Raw genomic sequence first — 25,683 nt, 5'->3', positions numbered from 1 at the left:
TTGCCCATTCAGTATGATATTGGCTGTGGGTTTGTCATAGATAGCTTTTATTATTTTGAGATACATCCCATCAATACCTAATTTATTGAGAGTTTTTAGCATGAAGGGTTGTTGAATTTTGTCAAAGGCCTTTTCTGCATCTATTGAGATAATCATGTGGTTTTTGTCTTTGGTTCTGTTTATATGCTGGATTACATTTATTGATTTGTGTATATTGAACCAGCCTTGCATCCCAGGGATAAAGCCCACTTGATCATGGTGGATAAGCTTTTTGATGTGCTGCTGGATTCTGTTTGCCAGTATTTTATTGAGGATTTTTGCATCAATGTTCATCAAGGATATTGGTCTAAAATTCTCTTTTTTGGTTGTGTCTCTGGCCAGCTTTGGTATCAGGATGATGCTGGCCTCATAAAATGAGTTAGGGAGGATTCCCTCTTTTTCTATTGATTGGAATAGTTTCAGAAGGAATGGTAACAGTTCCTCCTTGTACCTCTGGTAGAATTCCCATTCACAATTGCTTCAAAGAGAATAAAATACTTAAGAATCCAACTTACAAGGGACGTGAAGGACCTCTTCAAGGAGAACTATAAACCACTGCTCAGTGAAATAAAAGAGGATACAAAACAAATGGAAGAACATTCCATGCTCATGGGTAGGAAGAATCAGTATCATGAAAATGGCCATACTGCCCAAGGTAATTTATAGATTCAATGCCATCCCCATCAAGCTACCAATGACTTTTTTCACAGAGTTGGAAAAAACTACTTTAAAGTTCATATGGAACCAAAAAAGAGCCCGCATCGCCAAGTCAATCCTAAGACAAAAGAACAAAGCTGGAGGCATCACGCTACCTGACTTCAAACTATACTACAAGGCTACAGTAACCAAAAAAGCATGGTACTGGTACCAAAACAGAGATATAGATCAATGGAACAGAACAGAGCCCTCAGACATAACGCCACATATCTATAACTATCTGATCTTTGACAAACCTGACAAAAACAAGCAATGGGGAAAGGATTCCCTATTTAATAAATGGTGCTGGGAAAACTGGGTAGCCATATGTAGAAAGCTGAAACTGGATCCCTTCCTTACACCTTATACAAAAATTAAGTCAAGATGGATTAGAGACTTAAACGTTAGACCTAAAACCATAAAAACTCTAGAAGAAAACCTAGGCATTACCATTCAGGACATAGGCATGGGCAAGGACTTCATGTCTAAAACATCAAAAGCAATGGCAACAAAAGCCAAAATTGACAAATGGGATCCAATTAAACTAAAGAGCTTTTGCACAGCAAAAGAAACTACCATCAGAGTGAACAGGCAACCTACAAAATGGAACAAAATTTTTGCAACCTACTCTTCTGACAAAGGGCTAATATTCAGAATCTACAATGAACTCAAACAAATTTACAAGAAAAAAAACAAACAACCCCATCAAAAAGTGGGCAAAGGATATGAACAGACACTTCTCAAAAGAAGACATTTATGCAGCCAAAAGACACATGAAAAAATGCTCATCATCACTGGCCATCAGAGAAATGCAAATCAAAACAACAATGAGATACCATCTCACACCAGTTAGAATGGCAATCATTAAAAAGTCAGGAAACAACAGGTGCTGGAGAGGATGTGGAGAAATAGGAACACTTTGACACTGTTGGTGGGACTGTAAACTAGTTCAACCATTGTGGAAGACAGTGTGGCGATTCCTCAGGGATCTAGAACTAGAAATACCATTTGACCCAGCCATCCCATTACTGGGTATATACCCAAAGGACTATAAATCATGCTGCTATAAAGACACATGCACACATATGTTTATTGAGGCACTATTCACAATAGCAAAGACTTGGAACCAACCCAAATGTCCAATAATGATAGACTGGATTAAGAAAATGTGGCACATATACACCATGGAATACTACACAGCCATAAAAAATGATGAGTTCATGTTCTTTTCAGGGACATGGATGAAATTGGAAATCATCATTCTCAGTAAAGAATTGCAAGGACAAAAAACCAAACACCACATGTTCTCACTCATAGATGGGAATTGAACAATGAGAACACATGGACACAGGAAGGGGAACATCACACTCTGGGGACTGTTGTGGGGTGGGGGGTGGGGCGGGGAGGGATAGCATTAGGAGAGATACCTAATGCTAAATGACGAGTTAATGGGTGCAGCACACCAGCATGGCACATGTATACATATGTAACTAACCTGCACATTGTGCACATGTACCCTAAAACTTAAAGTATAGTAATAAAAAAAAAATTTTTTTAAAAAAAGAAAAAGCATAAACCCCCATTTATTTAGAATAACACTTGGGTGTATTTCAGTGAACCTTTAAGTTGAAACTAATTCCCTTCAGATGAACAATATTTTTTGAATGGTTCGACTTTAAAAGACCGATGAACATTTAAGGTAGGTAGAGAGGTCATTTAGCTGTGAAAATGTTTACAGTCTTTATATGTGGCTAGCCAGCTGGAAACAGAGCTCCACAGGGTCTGAGCTTTCCAGGGTGCTTTGAATAGTCCCAGAACTTGATTTTCCTCCTCTTATACACATGGGCAGTCAAACCAGAATAATGGGAACCATTCTACATCAAAAGAATTTCTGCCATTCTCTTCTCTGAGGAAGGGTAAAAGTGGAAAGAAATCAACACACTTAATTCAGGATATATGGTTAATGTATACTCCAAATCAACATGAAATACTATTTTGTAAAGGAGGAGTTCCAAAAAAGAAAGGCTTTTTGTTCTTTTTCCTGAATTTGGCTATATAATTATGGGATTATTTTCAAAAGAAACAGCAGGGAACCTGCCTTGCCTTTCTTAATTTTAGCAGGAGATAAACACTTTCATTTTCTGTGAATGAAAGGAACATTCTTCATACACATTATCATGTTTTTCACATTTAATATTAACCTTTCTATTGACCAAAGCTACATTTTAAGCCATCAGCAAATCCATTTTTAAATGCTTTTATCAAATTAGAATAAGAGGATATTACACTGAGAACAAAGGTGAAGCCTTGCTTTGTGACTCAGATGCAACTTCTGCCATTTCCCCCTAACTACAATCAATAGATCATGTCTGAGTACAGTTTATCCAAAGAGCACTGAAGTTATTTAATTTAAATTCACCCTGCCAATAAATATTATAAATGAACATATTAAAAATACCATAAAATATATAAATACCATAATGTTCTTCATGTCAAGTTGAAAATAAATGAAGATCAGTTTTTTAAATTAATAAGGTAAGAACAATCAGTAAGTCATCACTGTCAATAAAGCCACAGATCAATTTCCAAAACATGAAGCTTAAACAACTTACTACTTGTAAGTAATGGAAGTAATACAACTATACTATTCAACTATAGTAATACAACTATACAACTATTTCTGGCACATAAAATATATTTAAAAGTTACAGCTTTTCCAAATACTATTATGATATATCAATTGTTTTTACCTTTCTGTAGTTGTCAGAAGTGTATAAGTATAATGCTTGGGTATAAATTTTCCCAATAATTATAAAAGATATTCTTACCTACATGATTCTACATTTCAGAGATGCTATAAAGAAAAAGTGTACAGTATGACTTCTATTCTTATTTGCTAGATTATACTCATTTGGAACAGTTCTTTTCATTAGTATATAAACCCATAAAAGGTCTTTCACATAAAACAAAGACTCTAAAACATATGGATATACATGTCCACATTCTAAATGTAATGTGTGACTGGAGAGCAAGAGAACATCAGCAGCGCTGGGTGAAAACAGATTTCACTGCAATAAAGTTATCTGGAATATTCCTAGACCAAATTTGTTTTATAGCCAGAGTTCATGGTTTAGTCTAAAGAAAGAGACCAAGAGTGTGTCTCAACTTCCCTTCCTTACAGCTGTGGTTGGAGTTCTATGTTAAAGGATCTGATTACACCATTTCCCTACCAGAATATTTTCAATTTCAATTGCGTGAAACAGTCTCTTGAACCTGGCTTACCAATTCTCTCATGATCTGGTTTTGTCCACAAAGATTCATCTCCTCTATCTTTTCAAACATGAACTGTTCAGTAACATGCCCAACTATCTGCAGCTTCCCAAATATCCCAAGTTCTTCTATACTTCTGTGCTTTGCATAATCATGTTTTAAACTAAAATATACTGACCTTCTTAATTTTTATTTATTCCTTGAGTTAACATGAGTCATCTCCTTTTTAAAAACTTCAGTGATCCTATGAGGCAGAGAGTATACTCTATCCACTGTGCCTCTTGGCACACTGAGCATGTCTCTAGTCCTTGTTGCACTATATTAAAATCATTTGATTACATATTTTCCCATCTCCAACTAAATAGTGCATACATGATGGGCAGGGGCTGCTATCATTAATGCAGGTGTAATGCCTGCAACATAGCAGTTGTAACAATGTGACTGTGACATACCAAGCACAATAAATGTGCGTATAATGCCAGTAACATAGCATGTAATGCCTGGTATACAGCAGTTCTGATGAGAGCTGATGGTTTTAAAAGTGTTTGGCAGTTCCCCCTTTCCCCTCTCTCTCTCCTGCTGCCATGTAAGACATGCCTTGCTTCCCCTTTGCCTTCCATCATGATTGTAAATTTTCTGAGTGAGGCCTCTTCAGCCATGTGGAACTATGAGCCAGTCTCAGATAGTATCTTTACAGCAGTGTGAGGATGGACTAATACAGTAAGCAATAAAATTCTTATCTGTAACCAAATTTAAAAAAATGAAATTTCTGTGCTCAGCTAACTTTCTTTCTATTGCACTCACCTTATATAGCAAGCACAATAAATGTAAAATGAAAGAATGAATGAGCCTAGGCAGCAGACTGAGAAGTCTAACCAATGATTAAAACAGTTTGTTTATAATGTTTAAATGTTGTTTATAAGGTCAGAATTTTTCTCCAGTGTTCTAGCTCTCTAATGGAATGCATACCATAGTCATTTCCTGGGTTGTGTATCCTAGAGAAGTCAAAACTAAATATCCAGAAGGCTCTTCATATCAATTTCTTATTTAAAATTGTTGTATATAGTTCTGAATCAAAGTTAACATTTTGGAATCTTAATGAAAATATCAGCCAAATATTTTGTGACAACATGTCATTTCTATCACAATCTCAGCAGCTATGATTTCTAGCAATTCAGTGTTCTGTCCAAAGGGAGATGAGAATCAGGAAAAATAAAAAAAGGAATCTTGGAACAAAATTGGCCAAAAAAAAAAAAATATGTTGAGGCACTTTAGCCACTCCCACTCCACCCTTTCTCTGTTGGGCTACCTCTGCTTTTGTAAGGACAGTTGATGTTTTCTTATCTAACATCACATGCTCTACAAAGATGAAACCAGTTCTAGAAGAATCCTCTTCCAACTAGATTTTACTTTGCACTCTTTCTACCAAGAAATCTTCTATAGACAATTAATATGTTTTGAAAAGCCATGTTAGATCCTTCCTTTAGTATAATCTAGGGGTTTTGCAAATGTTTTCATTGACATATTCTAAAGAAAAATGTAGAATAAATAATTGGTTAGGGGTAAATTTAGGATACATCTGTGAGTCTAAGCCTAGTAGCCACTTATTCAAAGCAGGAACTTTCCCTCTCCTCTCTTTGTGTACCACTTAGACCTCTTTTGGGATCAAAACAATGAAGAGACTTTACTGGTTTAAATAATGGCTTTAGGTAAGAATTAAACATGTAGAAAACAACACGAGGCTTCATGTGAGGATAGCTCTAAAGGCTCAAGCAATACCAATGAATATCTTCTCTGCTCTCTGCCTTTTATATTATCAAATTTGTATAGTGACTGCAAAGAGCTCCAATGTCTCTTTTAATTATTTCTGTACAAGCTCTTGGATGTATTCTGGTAGCATGTACTGGGTCACATGTCCATCCCTAAAGTGATTATTATAGCCAAGTAGATGGGATATACTGCTTGCCTTGACTGGGAGGTAAGATCCATCCCAGCAAGCCTCAATAATTTAGGGGATGCATGAATTCCTCAAAGAAAAATCAGGTCAGTTTATGATAGAAGAGAATGAAAGAATGTTGAGGAGGCAAGCAGCACAATGTATATTAATCTTCTATAATTTTATATCAATTCAGCAATTTCAATATAAGATCAACAATTCTAACATTTTAATGAGCTAATTTACTTAAATTCCTTACCCCTTTTTAGCCTACTAGCAAAACTAGAAGTCAAGAACGTCAAGAAAATGCACTGTATTAATCTTGTAGCAAGCTATACCATGTTCCCTGTTTCAACCATAGGTGCTCCTGAGATAAGAAATCTCATATTGAGAATCAAAGGTAAGCAGCATCTCTTTTTTTACTTCCTAATGTGCATTCCTGGTGACTTTTTTTTGAAGATATATTTTCCTCAGCTTCGACTTAACACAAGGCTAAGTACCAGCGGTCTTAAAGTTTAAAGATTACCATGGCTTTCTTTTTAAAATTATATTTAATTGCCTTTCTGCAGCAATATTCCCTGATCATACATAAGTCAAGTCCAATTTCTGCCCATAGTCAGTTGCTTGTTATCTTCTAAAAACAGAAAACTACTATTCTAGTGACACATTCAGTATAGTTCTTATGTTATACAAATAAAAAACGTGCATTTCTAATCTACTCTAAAATTAGTAACATTGCTACAATAATTTTATAAGTTTGGTCAAATTCACATAATCTTGTTCTATTAAAAAGATATTAGCTCAGTGTCAATTCAGAGATGTTTCTCTGTAAAACAGGTGAAAGAATTTTTTTATTATGGAATTTTATTATACATTTATTTTCTGATAGTGAATACAATAGACATTTATTTAAGGCCATATATATGTGCTTTGAAAATGAGGTCACTTATCTGATGAGTGTGTTATGAAAATAAATGAGCTAGGCTGCAAATCATGTAATCAAGTTATTGGTAAGTGATATGGTTTAGGTGTGTCCCCACCCAAATCTCATCTTGAATTGTAAACCCCACCAGGCACGGACCAGGTGGGAGGTATTTACATCATGGGGATGGTTTCCCCCATGCTGTTCTTGTGATAGTGAGGGAGTTTTGACAAGAGCTGATGGTTTTAAAAGTGTTTGGCAGTTCCCCCTTTGCGCGCTCTCTCTCTCTCTTGCTGCCATGTAAGACATGCCTTGCTTGCTCTTTGCCTTCCACCATGATTGTAAGTTTTCTGAGTGAGGCCTCTTCAGCCATGTAGAACTGTGTGAACCAATTAAACCTCTTTCCTTTATAAATTAGCCAGTCTCAGATAGTATCTTTATAACAATGTGAGGATAGACTAATACAGTAAGCAATAAAATTCTTATCTGTAACCAAATTAAAAACAAGGAAGTCTCTATGCTCAGCTAACTTTATTGAACCCACCCTAGAAGAATAGTAGTAACAACAAACACTTAAACAGCACATACTAGGAACAATTCCTAGCATTTAGCATATATTAACTCATTTGCACTACAGAACAGCATTATAAACAGGTCTCATTTCACAGAAAAGGAAACTTAGTCACTGTGGATTTAAGAAACTTGCCAAATAAAGTGGCAAAGTTAGCATGTGAACCTAGAGTCAGTGCTGCAATGACCGGTCTCCAGAAAGTTAAAGCTCAATAAAACATGGTTTAATGATAAAATGCTGTGAGAGGAATCCTTCAAATTTCAAGTTTTTCTGTACGTTTATTTTTTTCTTCCTATGAAAATACAGCAGCTATTTTGCTCCATTGTACTGGGACTTGAGTGTAATGGAATTTGAAGGCATACTGAGATGTTAATAGGGTGTGCAATTTGGTGTCATGCTTTATTCGACATCTGGTAGGCAAAGTTTGAATTTGCAGTGAGGGCAATAATAAAAGTTTACTTAAGGAGAAATTAAGAGTCATTTCTTGAAAATGTGTGATTTCTAGGGATAAAAGAAAGAAAGAAATTAGTTATGGTTCAGAGATTTATTGACAATCTGTTAAGTGGAACACAGTGCTAGAAACAGTCACACAAAAATAATTATGACATGATACCTACCCCATAGTAAGCAACCATATAGAAGGAATAGTGGGGAATAGTAAACTGTAAATGATTATATTCCAAATTCCATAAAATGTACAATGGTGTAATGAAGGGAGGGGCAGAAAAGCCAACTGGTAAAACGGACAAGATAGATGGTGGAGGACATTCTGCAATTCCCAAATGGACTTCATGCAGAAGGCAACAGGAAGCCAGTAAAAAATTTCTACCCAGGCGTGGTGGCTCATGCCTATAAATCCCAACCCTTTGTGAGGCTGAGGTGGGCAGATCACTTGAGGTCAGGAGTTTGAGATCAGCCTAGTCAATACAGTGAAGCCCGGTCTCTACTAAAAATACACAAATTAGCCATGCATGGTCGCGGGTGCCTGTAATCCCAACTACTTGGGAGGCTGAGGCAGGAGAATTGCTTGAACCTCGGAGGTGGAGGTTGCAGTGAGCTGAGATCATGCCACTGCACTCCAGCCTGGGTGACAGACCAAGACTCTGTCACAAAAACAAACAAACAAACAAGATTTCAAGCAGCTGAATGATGTGATCAAGAGGGGATTTATGGTGGATAATACCATAATACTAGTATAAAGAAAATAATACCAGTATAAGGAAAACCTGATTCAAGGATTCCAACATCTCCACTTGCTGCTCTAGTTTTCCCCAATTAGTGTAATTCTTTTAAATTAGCACTGTCCCCTCCATTGTTGCAACCCTTATCTAAGCCACACTGTCATCTCTCATTGGAATTATAGCTGAAGCTATAGTCTCCTCACTGCTGCTTCTCTGCTCCCCTAAAGTTCGTTCTCAACAAAGCAACATCAGTGATTCTTTAAAAACATGTCAGTTCTGGTCACTTGTTTCAAACCCTTCAATAGATTCCAATCTTAGTCAGAATAAAAGCCAAAGCCCCTGAATGATCTCAAGCCTCTGCAGCCTCTTTAAATTCATCACCTAATAACCTCTCCCTAACTCATTCTACTCCAACCACACTGGCCACATTGTTTTTCCTTGAACAGTCAAAGCATCTTCTAACTCTGGGTCTTGCATTTAATGTTCCTTCTGCCATAAATGTTCTCTTCTCAAATTCGCATAGGGCTTACTTTCTCATTTCCTTTGTGTCTCTTCACAGATGTCACTCCATCAGCAGGATTGAGGATTGAATAAACTGTAGTGTTGTGAACTAGGTTGGAAAAATTGGAAGAGAAACTGACTTTGGAGAAAAGATGATGAGTTTGACTTTGGTATACAGTGAGGTTAAAATGCCAGTAGGGTTTGGCTGGCACTTCCGGGTATAGCTCTATAGCAGAGAGTTGAAATGAAATATTAACTTTTAAGAAAGGATCGGAGAAAGAATTTAGCATATAGGAAACAGAGGAAGTAGCATGTGCCAGATTCAGTATGTCCACAAATTCTGGCAAGTACCTCTCATCAAAGGGTATAATCTATTCCACTATTCCTTGAGCCTTGTTAGATTTGAGACTTGCTTTGACCCACAGAATGTGGCAGAAGTGGTCTTACAAGAGTTCAGAACCCAGGCAAGAAGTGGCCATTCAGCTCTTTTTTTCTCCTAGAACATTATCTTGAACAGTCTAGTCTACTGCAACATGAGAGGACACCTGGAGATAAAATGAAGCACCTTCATAGACATTAGTGGGGCTAACTTAGGCCATTCCACCCATGCCAGCTCTTCAGCTAAATGCAGCTGCATCAGTGAGACCAGGCAAAACCAACACAGAAACTGCCCACCCAACCAACAGAATTGTGAAAAAATGAAACAAACACAAAAAATTAAGTTTGGGGTAATTTGTTATGTAGTATACATAGCTGGTATAGAATTTAATATGTAGCAATGAGATGCTGCTTTAAGAAATCTAAAACAAGTAGCATTGGCCTTGAGACTTGGGATTGGTAAAGGCTGAAAAGTAGGCAAGAAGATTGTTAGTGAAGGATAGACAGATATTAAATAATAAATTAAATCATTTGCCATAATTCTCCCATCAAGAGGCAGAGTCTGCCATAACTCTCCCAACAAGAGGCAGAGTCTATTTTCCTACCCATTGAATCTAGATCGGCAAAAGTAGGTAAGAAGATTGTTAGTGAAAAATTTGTTCCATAATGTACATATTACATCATGCAGTGATGAAAAAATTGGCAAAACTGTTTCTTGTGGAAACTTACAAGATAGAAAATGTAAGTCTTTAAAGAAATTCCCAGGAAAAATGTTAAAAATGTCCATTTAATGTTTTCTTTTTCTTCTGAGAATGATATGCTATTGGAAGAGAAATAGAGAAGAAATAATTCAGTGTGCAATTGGAATTTAGAAGATGTCACAAGAGCTATTATAAAATGAAAAAATAAAACTATTTCTCGTCCTTACTTCTCTGGGAAAAAGTAAGAAGTGATCTAAGGTAAAAATCAATCTGGGATCTAGCTAATAATTCTTTGATAACACCAGAGAAAGACTTAGGTGATTCATAGAAGACCCTCTCAGCTAGACAGGGCTTTTAAGAATCTTAGAAGCATTTCCCACAGCAGACTCACATGTAGCCCAAAATAAAAAGAAGGTTGTGTGAGAAACAGTGATGGATATGGCTTTTGGGGCATAAAGTGGTATCCAATGACATATATAGAAAACTCAAAACGTTTTAAGGGTGTTGCATTGATAAAGCTTTGCCAATTTAGACTTGGAGAAATTCAGACAGTTCAGAGTGGAAAAAAAAAAGTTGTCTGGCCTAATTTCTATGGTCCGGAGGCCAACTGAGAAAGTTCCTTGGCTACAAATATAAGCCATTTCTTATGGAAAAGGAAAGATATTTTAGGGGAAAATTCAAGAGCTCAGAATGAAAGAATCAAGAAAAACAGTGGACTAGGAAATGATTCCCAGAGAACAAAAGTAGAGCCTAATCAAGGAACTTACTCTGTTCCTGTTTAATGGTGAACAGCTGGATACATATATTTATTGCAGCACTATTTACAATAGCAAAGACATAGAACCAACCCAAATGTCCATCAAAGATAGATTGGATAAAGAAAATCTGGTACACATACACCATGGGATACTGCAGCCATAAAAAGGAGTGAGATCATGTTGTTTGCAGGGACATGGATGAAGCTGGAAGCCATCATCCTTGGCAAATAAACACAGGAACAGAAAACCAAATACCACAAGTTCTCACTCATAAGTGGGAGCTGAACAATGAGAACACAGGGACATAGGGAACAACACACACCGGGCTCTGTCGGGTGTGGGGAGGAGGGAGAGCATCAGGACAAATAGCTAATTCATGCAGGACTTAAAACCTAGGTGACAGGTTGACAAGTGCAGCAAACTACCATGGCACATGTATACTTATGTAACAAACCTACAGGTTCTGCACTTGTATCTTGGGACTTAAAGTGATTAAAAAAACTGTTATAGGGCAGAAATGGCTGAACGCTTCCTGTTTTTCTCATTTTTGAATGGTAGAGTGCTTTTCCACTCTCTTTCACAATATTGTATGTTGTATATTTGAAGGGAATTAGTGGAAGATACCTTGTTCTTTTCATTCACAGACCTCTGATTCAAGAGTAGCTACATTCATATTTGAAACAGATGCAAATCATGAGATAGTAAACTTTAAGCCTGATAATATAATTGCATGAGAATTTTTGTGGTCTTGGATGGGGAGGGTGTATATTTTGCATGTGAGAGGACTGAAAATAATTGTAACCAGAGAGTGGACCATAGTACATTATTTGCCATAATTCTTTGCAATATATCCCATCAAGAGGCAAAGTCCATTTTCCTACTCATTAAATCTGGATTGTCACTTGTGACTTGCTTTGACTAGCAGAATGTGGACGAAGTGATACTGTGTGAGTTCAAGAGGACTTTCAGCTTTTGCTTGGTCCTCTTGAAGTTATGCCAAAAGCCACCATATAAAAAGAAGCTGATCTAGCTTATTGGAGGATGAGAGTCCATTTACCAGTGGGGTACCAATGTACCCCAGCTGACAGCACCAACTGCCAGATATGTGAGGGAGGACACTTGGACCTTTCAGCCATAGTCAAACTTCCACAAGAGAGCTCAGGTGAGACCTGAACAAGCAGTTCTGCATTCTCATGATTGCAGCCACTAAGTTTTGAGGTGGTTTGTTACCTAGCAATAGTTAAATGATATATGGGCTGACAGGTGGAAAGAGAATAGGGAATACAGAATCAATGAAGTCATGGGAAGACAATATTTTACAGAGAAAGTGGATATAAAGGGAGTCAAACAAGCAAGCAAGAGGTTCACTAATGTAAGGAACGCATCTGTTGGGTTTAATAACCAAAATCCTGCCTAATTTAATGGAAAGTTATGCTTTCTGTCCAATGTCCATACTGGCTTTGGCCAGGCACAGTGTCATGTGACTGTTGCCCCAGCTACTTGGGATGCTAAGGCAGGAGGATTGCTTGCACCCAGGAATTCAAGACTAACTTGGGCAACATAGTGAGACCACATCTCTAAAAGGAAATAAAGAGAAAATTGGTTGCTCTGTGTTGTGTTAAGCTACCCACCACCTATGACAAAGTAAACGGCTATTTTATATTTGCCATTTGAAGTTGTAGCTAACATTCAGTGGGGAATTTATATCACTAAGTGGTAAATAATTATTTACTCAATTTTTTATCTGACGTCTCTGCTGAATCTACCCTACTTTAAAAAATAAATAAAATTATATAGAAAATCCTACTCTTTGCTACAACATTGCCATTCAAAAGAACAAAGAACATTGGCTCAACTCTGATTTTTTTTTTTTAAGTATTTTTTACTAACATATCCAAGTATATTGTAATACATACACAGACACATATACTAACAGATAGCAGACAAATCAGAGTATCTGATGCCAAGTTTTTATAGTCGAAAATAAAATGGAATTATTTACTCAATTTTTATCTGACATCTCTGCTGAATTTACCCTACTTTAAAAAATAAATAAAATTATATAGAAAATCCTACTCTTTGCTATAACATTGCCATTCAAAAGAACAAAGAACATTGGCTCAACTCTGATGTTTTTTTTAAAAGTATTTTTTACTAACATATTCAAGTATATTGTAATACATACACAGACACATATAGTAACAGATAGCAGACAAATCAGAGTATCTGACGCCAAGTTTTTATAGTCCAAAATAAAATGGTAATTACTACACACCAACACCGAAGGAAAACCTATTGCTTTAAATTTTCTAAAAGGTTATAATGACTTTTATCTTTACAACAAATTGAATAGAGAGTCTCAACCCAATTATAGGAAACAAACTCCTACCAATAGTGTTAGACGATCCTAATTGTAAGTGAGAGACCTTAGATTTAACATAATATCCAACCTAATTATATTTCAAACACATTAGAAGACATAACATTCTACAGGAAGGAAACTTAGTTGACTTATTGCTTAAATTATGGAAAAACAATTCAGTTATAGGATGGATTCTTGCATTTAAGTTTTTTCTACACAATGGCCTTGTAGTTTGTGTTAAGAAGTAGATTCCAGTTCCAAAGAATGATCATGCATTTTAAGTTGTGCTCTCATCTAGTTCCACAGATACATGAATTGATCTGAACTCAAGGTTCTCACCAAGGTTTCAGAGGCAACTCTTATTTAGGTGAGGTTCCATTCTATAAACATATTTTAACTTTTTGTCTACCACTCTCCCTTGTACATTACAATGTCCTTGTTTATCATTGATAAATAATGATAAAATATGGCACAAAAAGTACTCCCCTGATAGAAAGGTACAAAAATATTTATAAATTTACTCTTCCATTTTAAGTTCTTGAAAAGGTATCCTAACATTTTCCAATATTAAACAATCTTAATGTCTGCTACTTTGGAGTTTTCAGGTTTTCCAGCCTTCTGAAGCTCCTTTTTGCATTGAATTTCATATAGAATTATTTCAATTTCATTGGGAATCCAGGAACTTCCTAAGTGGCAGTGGAATGGAAAACTGCATATTCTTGTGGGCCCGGAAGACACTGTTTAATCGGGTCTTTGGTTCCTTTTAGTTTATACAACATTTATATTCCTTAGCACATAATTGGATTTCCTTTTGTAATGGGCAGTGTTGCTGGCCAGTTTGGATTCCAGGGGATCCCTTTCACTGGATCTCTGCACCCATCTTTTAGATTCTGCAGCTTCAGCCTCATTACTGACCTTAGTCTGATTGCCCTTTGACACTAGGTTTGTCTGGCAAATATGGAGAATTGGAAGTTTCTGGGACTCATCTTTTCTCTAGAATTTGCCTCAAGTACACTTTCCTTTTGCTGATTTTGTTTTGCATACTATTGTTTTAATAAGTCATGGTTATAGGTACAACTGTATGGTGAATCCTCCTAGTGAATCACTAAACCTGGGAATGGTTTTAGGAGCTCAAGACCCTTTCTCTTTTCTGTATTTTGCTTCTTCATTACCCCTTTTTTTACTGGTTTCTTCTGGGAGCACATCCTTAATAAGCTCGATGCATCTTAATCCTTGACCTGGCCTATGCTTCTGGAACAATCTATGAATATTCTGAATCAGTCAAAATATTAGTCTCAACTATGAGTTCTATAACTTCTCTTTTTCTATTCCTGGCATGCTTTGCTCCCAATCTTCTACCGATTGTCCCACTTACCTCTGTCCCCCTTCACATTGTTACTTTTTAATAATATATGTCTGAAAAAAAATTCAGTACTCATAGTTTATATATTGCATACAAATTGTACTATAAGACTTAAAATAGGGCACTATCTTTCCCTATCTCTTTCCACAATGACTATTCTCCAGTGATATAAATTTTCAAAATTCTTACATTTTCTTGACGATACTGAAATGATATGGCCCCATATTCCTCCTAGTGCTAACTACATGGAAACAAAAAGTATGACAAGAACTACTTGGGAAAGAAATAGTACTCAAGTTTTCCCTTTCCTCATCCTATAGGTGGAAACATATCTTATTACAGAAGGAAGAAATTGGTGGTAAAAAGTTGAGAAAGATTAAGCAGTCACATGGCAAGCCAGTGCCCTGGATACTAAAGTCAATGATATAGTTTGGATATGTGTCCCCACTAAATCTTATATTGAAATGTAATCCCCACTGTTGGAGGTGGCATCTGGTGGGAGGTGACTGGATCACAGGGGTAGATTTCTTATGAATGCTTTAGCACCATCTCCTTGGTGCTGACCTTATGATAGTGAGTGAGTTCTCATGAGATCTGGTTGTTTAAAAATGTGTGGCATCTCCCTCTTCTCTCCCTCTGTTGCTCCACTCTGTCATGTGAGATGCCTGCTCCCACTTAGCCTTCCACCATGAGTAAAAGCTTCCTGAGGCCTCACCAGAGGCTGAACACCTAACGGTGCCATGCTTCCTATAGAGCCTGCAGGACTGTTGGCCAATTAAACTTTTCTTCTTGCATAAATTACTCAGCCTCAGGTATTTCTTTATAAGCAATGCAAAAATAGCCGAACACAGTCAACTTCCCCCAAGTGTTTTCAAAGCCAGTTCTTTTGATACTTTTGATGATATGTAGAAATGTTCCCGAAAGAGGCAGAAAAACTTGCTTTTAGGGCTTACCTCAGTGCTCATCTCCACATGTGCTTAGACATAGGCCTTCTTCAGCATTACTAGAAGCCAGCCGGTTTGACATGGTGCCGAGAGTCTTTGGATAGCTGAGTTACTCTCATTCAAGAATGGTACAATACACAAGGATGGCCCTAGCCGGTGACCTTCATTACTCTTATACTGTATCATTAATAGCGGGGTAATGCTGAGTTGCAACGATTTACTTCCATAAAAGTATGTTTGGGTTTCTTAACAAGCTGGGTCAAGTAGGAAAGTGAGTTGCCTATGCCCATGTCATTGGTTAACTTTTGCTAATGTGGGGAAAAGAAAAGGAAGATAGCACAGAAGTTCAGGCATTTGAAACCACTGAGGTTTACTGCTTTAAAAAATAATGCAAAAACAAACAAACAAAAAAAAAGATAACTTTTTTTTTTTGAAAGTCACCTGGAAAAGTGTCAATATTCGATATCTGAAATAGCACACATGATATGGAAATATAGACAGCATCATTTTTTTTTGGCAGAGGAGAAGGAAATATGGAAACAATATTTGATTTACACTCTCAAGTAAGGAATAATACTTTTTTCCCCTTGCTCCAGTCCAATAGCCTGGTTTCTTCAGCCTCTAACAAGCCAGTTTAGGAAACAAAATACACTTGCCTTGCCAGATTTACACCTTTAAATGAAACATATTCAAATATCGAAAAAATTAAAATAGGGCGGGTTTTGGGTTTTTCACAGGTATAACATCCTCTGATTCCCCAGACCACAGATCTTTGGAGTAGGTTCCTGCGTTTTGTGTTCAGAGACCTGGAATTGTGTATCCAATGATCATTAAGTAATGAGCAATATTTGTTCTATTACATTGAAATGTTTATCTCTTTTTGGAGAGTCTAATTGTCTTTTGTGCTCTCTTTTGTCTTGCGACTCTCTTACATCCCTCTGTCTTCTTCTCTGACAGAGAAGCTATGCAAAACTCCTCCTGGGGTCTCTTACAACCCTCCCCAAGCCTCCTCCTTGGAAGGCAAATGGAAAAATGAGCAACAGCAGCAGCAAATCTTAATGATCACTGGGAGTCTGGACAAAGAATATTTCAGAAAACAAATAGATTTTAAGTGTTTTGACGTCATTAACAAAGTTGTGAAATTTCTGAGGAATGTAGGAGCAGAAAAGTCTTTTTATTATTTCTTCAGTTCACAGGCTATAATGCTTCATGTCCCTAGTCGAGCTTTAACTTAATTATAAACTTAATTATAATTATAAAACAAAATGTATAGCTGCAGCCCAGGCCTAGAGGTAGAGTCTCCAACTAATCAACTTTAATTCCCTGGGCCCAATTTAATTACAAAACAACATTTGGTGCAGCTGCTAAACACTTACCAGGTGACCACATGATAATATCGGAGCAGTATTTACAAGTCTCCAGCTTTTTATTTCATTCTATCAGCCCAATTATGTCTCAGTTTATATAGAAATTTGAGCGGGTTCTAGGATTCATAATAAAAAAACAGTTTTCTTGATTTTATACATCCATGTAGCTGAAACAGCTAATGTATTAAGTTGTACTACAACTAATTAATGTCAGGAAATAAAATTTAATGGTGGAAAAGACGTCCTGTAAAGGACAATAACAAATTTAATAGTAGTTACATACTTACCTTTTTAAAATTCATTTCGTTTGTGATGTAGATAAAGTGAAACCAGCTCATGTGTATTTTGAGTTATCAATTTGCTTTTTAGGTTATAACATACATTGCCAGTACAACTACACACATCTAACTCATACCTCTGCTTGTTTTTTGTGTTGTTTTCACAAGACAAGCTAGGAGGTAATTATTTGTGTTGCAAAATAAGTTTTACTTAACAAAATGAAAATAAGCCACTGATATTTTTTAAATAGCTGGCTCCTTTAGTCTATATAAAATATATTCCATTAGCACCAATACCAGGAAGATCATTGTACCAAGTGTACTAAATCTGATTTTTCATTGCATAACACTGAGGCAGAAGTGCCATGCAAAATTAACTTTTTAGCTTTTTGTTTCACTCAAAAATACTTTTCACAATACCTGAGACCGTAATTCATCTATAGGACTATGGAAGGACAAGCAAAATTATTTGAACTGAGAAACATGATCAAGTACTATTACTGAGGGAATTCAATATGACCCTTACTGTTTTTACAGCAATTCAGAAGGTAACAGTATTGTGTAATCCAAACTAGGATTTAAAGCGTGAGTAAAAGAGAAACAGAATATGCTTCTTTTGCTTTCTTGCCAATCTCTGAGTGTTACTACTTCCTCCTTTTCTTCCTCTCTTTATTATAAAATAAGGAAGAGCTAAAGAGAGGACATATCACAGCAGATTATGCTTATCATAGCAAAAAGCAGAATATATAAAATTCATCTTGAAAGATCTGGAGCAATGATCTCCTTCTTCCCATTTCAAACTCAAGCACTGGTTCAGATTTTACCTAATACTGTCTTGCATGACTGTATTAGACCCTGGACAAAAACAAAAGGCTAATTTCTCAGTAATAGCAGTGTCTGTCAGTCTCCCATCCCAGAGTGTCTTTCTTTACGACTGAACAGTGACTGAGTCACAGGAGGAAACAATTCTGCTTACTGGAAGAAAATAGGATGGAAAGAATTATGACGGTTACCAGATGTTCCAGTACACCCAAGGGGGCACCAGAATGTTTCTGCACATGCTGTAAACAGCATAAACTGTCAACCATTGGACCCTGGGGTTTAGCACTCATGCTTCTCTGATGTGCAGAGTCATAGGATTCAAGAGATAGAGCAACCTTAGAGATGATCTTGTCCAGAGGTTTTAAAGTATGTCTGGGGGAGGCTTATGGTTTGTGTGACTCAGGGATGACTTAGAGGTAAGGGGTTCTCCCCAAAACACTAGCAGTACTCTTTGGAAGGAATGTAAAAATCTTATATCAGAGCTAACATCAAGACAGTATATTTTATCAAACAAATATTAGTTATAGAAGTTCAAGGTAATTCCTGTGGTTGGGGAAAATAATCTTGTGGAAAGCCACTATCCAGTGGCTCTAGGACATTCCTCAATAGTGCAGTCCTAGAGAGCAAAAGGTCGGTTCAGGAACTCTAGGCTGTGGTGGGCCTTGTGGATTGGGAGCCTGGAAATTAAATGACAACACTAAGACATGGTATCAGGGAGGTTAAAGGAAAATATTTTTAGAGTCAACTCAAACAATGCTTACAACCCTTTTTTGTTTACATTTCATTTTCTATAACATTGGAGCTATGGACTTTTTTAAAAAAGTCACTTAAAAAGTTACCTTTCCTTGTTATTGTTAAATTTGGCAATTTAATTATTGCCCTAATGATAATTTAATTTTTATATGAACTGTTCTGTTTTCGCATTTAACATTATTTTGCTACTATTCATGGATCCTTCCCACTGCCACCATTTCATTAAGAACAAAAGAGAAAGAGACAGGGAAAGAGAGGGAGGGAGAGAGAAGCAGCTATTTCTACATTTGTAAACAGAACCAGTTATAATGTGAGAAGACACAGGATTTTAACAGAAAGTAAAAACATATATGCAGGGTTGGACATCCATAAAAACATAATAGATATGTCTGTCTTACCATCACTGTTGATGCACACAACCTCTTGAACTTGCGTGCCTGGACCACACTCCTTTCCATTATCTGGCTCGCAGTCTCCAAGTCTCACTGCTTTCCAGTCATAACAGGCAGGTTCTTCACAGGGAATGGCTTCCAGTAAGTGAGGGCAGTTTCTGGCTATGCCAGAGCCTCCAGTGGGCTCATTGGTAATGCGCCGCTTCCTCAGTTTGAAGCCTGAATTATGGGGGAAGGAAAAATCTATTGTTACTATCAAAGGTTTAGTATTTCAGAAAGTTGAATAAAATCTCAGGGTAAAAGTTGGATAAGAGTGGAGGTAGAAGTCATTTCTGTTTTGAATCACTGGTGTATCCCCAAACTGTAGCTAATGTGAGGTCATGAACCATCCATTAAATGAGTGAGTAGATTAATGAATGGAATGAGAAAAAATGAGAACCTTTGGCTTTAGCTTACTACCGCAAAGGTAAAGCTAGAAATGTCATATAGTACCCATTTCCCTTGTAGGGCATAGAGGAGTAGGGTGGGAACAGAAAAAGATAAATTTTGGTTGACTTGGAAAGTCTGTAGTTATAGAACATTCAAAGAAGGAGTGAAATTTCAAGCTATTTAGAAATATTGATGACCAGAAAAAAGTGCTATTATTCTTAAATCTTCAGCAATGTCACATGATTAAATTTGGAAAATGAACCTCTTAAGAAGTTGGATGGTTCCAGAGAAACAATCTTTTTGAGGTTCAGTTGATTTTAGACCCTCTGGAAATTTGAATTAGGAACATAAGCCATGTGGGCTCCAGTGTGAAATATTCAAAGTCCTGCTTTGTGCTTTAATAGCACCTAAGTGCTGCCCTTCCTGACAGTGTGCAACAAAATTAATAAGTCTATTTATTGCTATGTAAACATACTAGAATCACTAGAAGACTGGCCTTTGAAACAAAATAGAAAAATGTTTTCAATCATGAGATTATGTGAAAATTAGTTCACCACACCCACCATAAGAAAACCATTGTATTTATTCTAGTCCTCTATCAATTGCATATGAAAGTAATACAGTTTTTACATTTTTTTCTTCAAAGTAATAAACAGCTTTATTATTGGGCACTAGGTATGGGTCAGGCACTGAACTAAGTGTTTTACGTTTATTTCATTGACTCCTTAGAGACAATCTGGATGGCAGATATTGTTACATCCCTTTTACAGATAAGGGGACAAAGTTAACTAACTTATCTAAACAGTAAGGGACACAGTAGGTTTTCCAATCCAGGCCTGACCCCACAGCTCATCTTAACCATTGCACTAAACTGTCTCAGATCCTTTCCATAATGTTGTCTAAATTAACAAGCATTTATGCCTATGTTCTTCTGTTTTAATCTTCTGGTACTATCACTGGAGAAGGTTAATTCATCTTTTGAAATTAATAGTCTTTAGCCATTCTGGAAAATACCACAAACAGGGAACACAGAAGAGCATTTTAAAAATAATTCATGATTTGATACAATTGGTGGGTATAAAAGGCATGTCATGGTCACGTTACCTACCTTTTTTCCCTTGCTGATCATTACAGTTTTCATAAGTACAAGGTCCCCAAGCTGACCAAGGTGAAACTTCACATTCAGTTGGACAAGGAATGTGGCACAACTGTGTAGTATTAGGGATAGGGCCAGTGCATAATTTTAAGTCCACTGGCTTTGAGGCTAGAGAAAAATACAGACACATATTAAAAAATGAACAAAAGGAACATATATGGCCAACAATATGATTTTTCTGTGTGTATGGAAAAGGAAAACCCTTAAAGTGCTACCAAGACATTATTCCAATGCTTCTCAGCCACATCCTGAGAATAAAAAGAGAATGAATGGAAATAAAAGATGCAATAAAGTGTAGTCAAAGGAAACTGGAGATGTCTTGCAAATTGTTTGATTACCAGTTTTACCATTAATTGATCATGCAATTAATAATGCTGAATATAACTTTCCTAGTCTGCAAAATATTCCTTAAGGTTAGATCTAAAATTCTATAGCAATATTCTAAGAAAGTAAAAAAAAAAACTTTAGAGGACTAAACAAAATAGGAGGGGGACTATAGCTTTAATATATATATATATAAAAGTCCACTGAGTAGTTCCTGGTGGAGAACTCTCCCATCTCTTTTGGTTCACAGGGATTGAGAGGTACCAGGTGAGCTGAAGAAGGATCTCAAATGGGGGCTACTCTCTGTACCCCCCAGCTACAGTGCTCACTGAATTATTTCCAAAACGTCTAAATAATAATATATTATCTGCATATGTGACACAAGTCTAGTAATCACTAAGGATACTAATTTATAATTATCTACATTTGTTCAAAAGTTGACCAATAAACTGTGGATAAATGTTGCTTGTCCTTGCTTCTTTTTGTTTTTTTTTTATGCCTGCAGTTTGGCTCTTTTGTACATACTTGACAATTAAGGTCAATATATATCCATAGTTCTGGACATAGAACTAACTAAAAATGACTAAGTGATGAAGATATGTAAAACTATATGGACAGAGGAAGAGAATCAAGTCCAGCTGTATAATATCTGTCTATTTATCATATAATATCTGTCTATCTGTCTCCTGACAGCCATATTTGCTTTTGTTTAAAAAAAAAAATCTAATATATGGCCAGGCACGGTGGTTCATGCCTGTAATCCCAGCATTTTGGGAGGCTGAGGTAGGCAGATCACGAGGTCAAGAGCTAGAGACCATCCGGGCCAACATGGTGAAACCCCGTCTCTACTAAAAATACAAAAATTAGCTGGGCGTGGTGGTGTACGCCTGTAGTCCCAGCTACTTGGGAGGCTGAGGCAAGAGAATCACTTGAACCTGGGAGGCAGAGGTTGCAGGGAGCTGAAATCATGCCATTGCACTCCAGCCTGGCAACAGAGCGAGACACAGTCGGGGGGAAAAAAAAAAGTCATTTTCTTGATCACACATTTCCTGAATAATAGCTAGTTCCAGTTCCTTTGTCACTCTGATAATTGGGTGAGCCCATGCTTGTAGAAAAAATGACTTAAATAATGGATGCTTAGCTATTTCTCATTCTCCTATGTGAAAGGACTATCAAATTCTAATTGCATGCGATTGCATGTAGAAGCTCATAGAGAAATTAAAAAATTTTAAACTACATTTTCCTAACTTTTAAATGAAAGTACTATGTCTGTTTGTAATTTAAACTTGAAGACAAATTGTAAGCACTTTTACAACCTGTAAGTTTTCACACACACAAGCACACAGTCATAAATGCTATCTAAAGCCTATGACATTGATTCCTCTTACTGCACAGTTTTTGTTCTGAAAAATATTCTGCCAATTTTATGTCTGTTTTTCTCTACTAGTAGTGCTTATCTCTCTCTCCACATCTCCCCCGCCTCCCCACCCCCACCACTCCCACACTCGCCACTACAGTGAAAATAAATAACTGGGCACTAATTGGCTTAGTATGAGTACAGTGAGCATTCTCACTCGAGTTCATCAGGATTGCTGTTTATGTGCATCATAACAGCAGCCAAAGCCAAAAATGATTAATTTCATTGTTTCCAGTAGCAGAAGTGTTTGGCACACAAATGACATAAAATATAGAAATTAAAAGGTTCACTGTCTGAATATAAAAAATAACTTGACACCAATGATACATATTTCACATAAAAATGGATTCTTTTAAAGACATGTATAGGCAGAAGAGTCTATACTATGCAGCAAATTAACATAAGTAATGATTTTTACTTATGGAAACTTTCAGAGTACCTAATTTAAAATGAGAGGTTTTGGTTAAAAGACCTTAAAATCTCCATTTTTTCCTTCAATTGGTGAAAAGTAATTTTAAATCTTGGTGCCATTATATTGTTTTTAAAATAATAATTTATATAAAATAAAATTTACTGGGTATGAAATTGTGAGGAATCTTATTAGAGTCTGAATTTATTTTATATATAAGGTTGAAAACTTCAGGAAGCAAACATTGTTTTAGTAAGAAAACAGGTTAAGCAAGATGGCTGACAGGAAGAGCTTGTCCCACCAAGAGACCAGATCATTAAGAAGACCTGCACCCTCCAAGCAGATCTTCAGAAGGACGGCATTGAAAGTGGACAGAGGGAGAACACAGAACCTGGGCTAAAAGAAGAGGAAGCTGGGAACTCTGCACTGGGCTACTGAGCATCAGGATTCATTCCTGGCCCTGAGGGGCTCCTGGGAAAGGGTTGAATTAAACAGGCATGGAATGGCCCACTCTTGCCATGGACCCCAGAATCCTAGCTGCAGGGGAACCCACTCCCCACACAGACATTTGAGTTTGCAGAGAGAGCTTATCGGAGTGTTATCAGGGACAGGACTCTAATATGTGCAGAATCCAGAGCGTTTGGCATAGAAATAGCTGCAGTAGAGCATGGCCAGAGATGCCCATCTCCCAAGGCTCACCACATTCTTCAAGGTGGCTTTGGCCTTTGTTGACTGTAGGACATGAACAGAGCATAGCTTTCTTCCCCATGGCACAGGCCCAGTCTGATCTGAGCACCCGCTATCTTCCAGCCCGTCCCAGGGTAACTGCCTGGCCTTGTCCACTTGCAGTACAATCTCAGATGCCCAATGGGGGTGCTTTCCAGCAGCTGCTACCATAGTTCCTTCATTGGTAGGTACCACCATTAGAGAGCTTCTGCAGATGGACCCTCCCCAGCATGCTCCTGCCTGCAGCCTTCCCCAACCACTGTGCCAGGGCCCACCACCCTGTTGCTGCTCTGTTGTTGGCGCGTGCGCGTACACACACACACACACACACACACACACACACAGACATGTGGACCCTGCCACACTGCTGCCCTGTAGTTGATGGCATGCATGCCCAAGTGTGGACCCCATTGTCACCATCCCAATGTAGTGCTTTTGTCAGCACCCTCCATCAGAGTGTTGCTGCCAGCTGACTAGGAACACCTCAGCCCTTGCAGTACCAGCAGGTGCTTAACCTTGAGGGGCCAGAGAACAAAGCCATGGGCCTGGTCCCAGGTTCCCAGTGTACTGAGCTGAGCCTGGGCCACCTAAAATCACCCAGAAATGAAGCCAGTTGACTGAACCCAATTTATACCACTGTCAAACCCTCAAGGACATCAAAGAATATAAAAGCAATAAGCCCCATTCGACAGACAGCAGTTTCAAAGATTTAAGGAACATCAGCCCATACAGATGAGAGAAAAACCAGCACAAGAACTCTGAGAACTTAAAAAGCCACAGTGTCTTATTATATTCAAATGACTGCACTAGTTCCCCAGCACTGGTTTTAAACCAGGCTGAAATGGCTAAAATGACAAAGATGGAATTCAGAGTCTGGATGGCAATGAAGATCACTGAGATTCAGGAGAAAGTTGAAACCCAATCCAAGAAATCTAAGGAATCCAGTAAAATGATAGAAGAGCTAAAGATGAAACAGCCATTTTAAGAAAAAAACAAACTGATCTAATAGATCTGAAAAACTCAGTATAAGAATTTCATAATACAATTGAAAGTATTAGCAGCAGAATAGACCAAGCTAATGAAGAAATTTCAGAGCTCGAAGAGTGGTTCTTCAAATCAAATCAGACAGACAAAAATAATGAAAACAAATTAAAAAAATGAAATAAGGAATTATGTGAAATATGGGATTATGTGAAGAGACTAAACCTATGACTCACTGGCATTTCTGAAAGAGAGTAAGGAAATTCATTACTACCAGACCTGCCTTACAAGAGGTCCTTAAGGGAGTGCTAAACATGGAAATGAAAGACTTACTGACCACCACAAAAACATACTTAAGTACACAGACTATTGACATTACAAAGCAACTACAAAAACAAATCTAGACAACAACTAGCTAATATAATGACAGAATAAAATCTTCACACATCAATATTAACCTTGAATGTAAATAGGCTAAACACTCCACTTAAAAGGCACAGAGTGATAAGTTGCATAAAGAAGCAAAACCCAACTGTATGCTATCTTAAGACACCATAATCACATGCAACGACACTCATAGGCTCAAAGTAAAGGGATGGAGAAAACTAACAGATATCTGGGACCTAAACTTCACACTTGATCAAATGAAACTAACAGACTTCTACAGAACATTCCATCTAACAACAACAGAATATACATTCTTCTCATCTGTGTATAGCACATACTCTAAAATTGACCATATGCTTGAACATATAGCAATTCTTAACAAATTCAAAAAAATAAAAATAAAAAACCAAATCATATCAACCACTCTCTCAGACCACAGCACAATAAATACAGAAGTTAATACTAAGATGATCTCTCAAAAGCATACAATTACATGGAAATTAAAGCAACCTTCTTCTGAGTGACTTTTGGGTAATCAATGAGATTTAGGCACGAATAAAGAAATTCTTTGAGATTAATGAAAACAAACATACAACATACCAGACTTTCTGGGACACAGC

General features: G+C 37.1%; 1 protein-coding gene across 1 annotated transcript in view; it reads right to left on the bottom strand.

Annotated features, from left to right (window-relative positions):
* THSD7A (thrombospondin type 1 domain containing 7A) overlaps positions 1-25,683 on the bottom strand; it is a 481,161-nt gene that overhangs the window by 163,313 nt on the left and 292,165 nt on the right. The window contains exons 5-6 of the mRNA XM_002818197.5: positions 20,772-20,927; positions 19,241-19,453 (exon numbers count right to left, since the gene is read on the bottom strand). Coding sequence (XP_002818243.3) covers positions 19,241-19,453; positions 20,772-20,927 — 369 coding nt within the window. The remainder of the gene's footprint in view (positions 1-19,240; positions 19,454-20,771; positions 20,928-25,683) is intronic.

Source organism: Pongo abelii, chromosome 6 (assembly GCF_028885655.2).
Source record: "Pongo abelii isolate AG06213 chromosome 6, NHGRI_mPonAbe1-v2.0_pri, whole genome shotgun sequence".
Taxonomy (NCBI): domain Eukaryota; kingdom Metazoa; phylum Chordata; class Mammalia; order Primates; family Hominidae; genus Pongo; species Pongo abelii.
The sequence above is the reverse complement of the archived record's forward strand: the minus strand, read 5'-3'. Positions and strand labels throughout refer to the sequence as shown.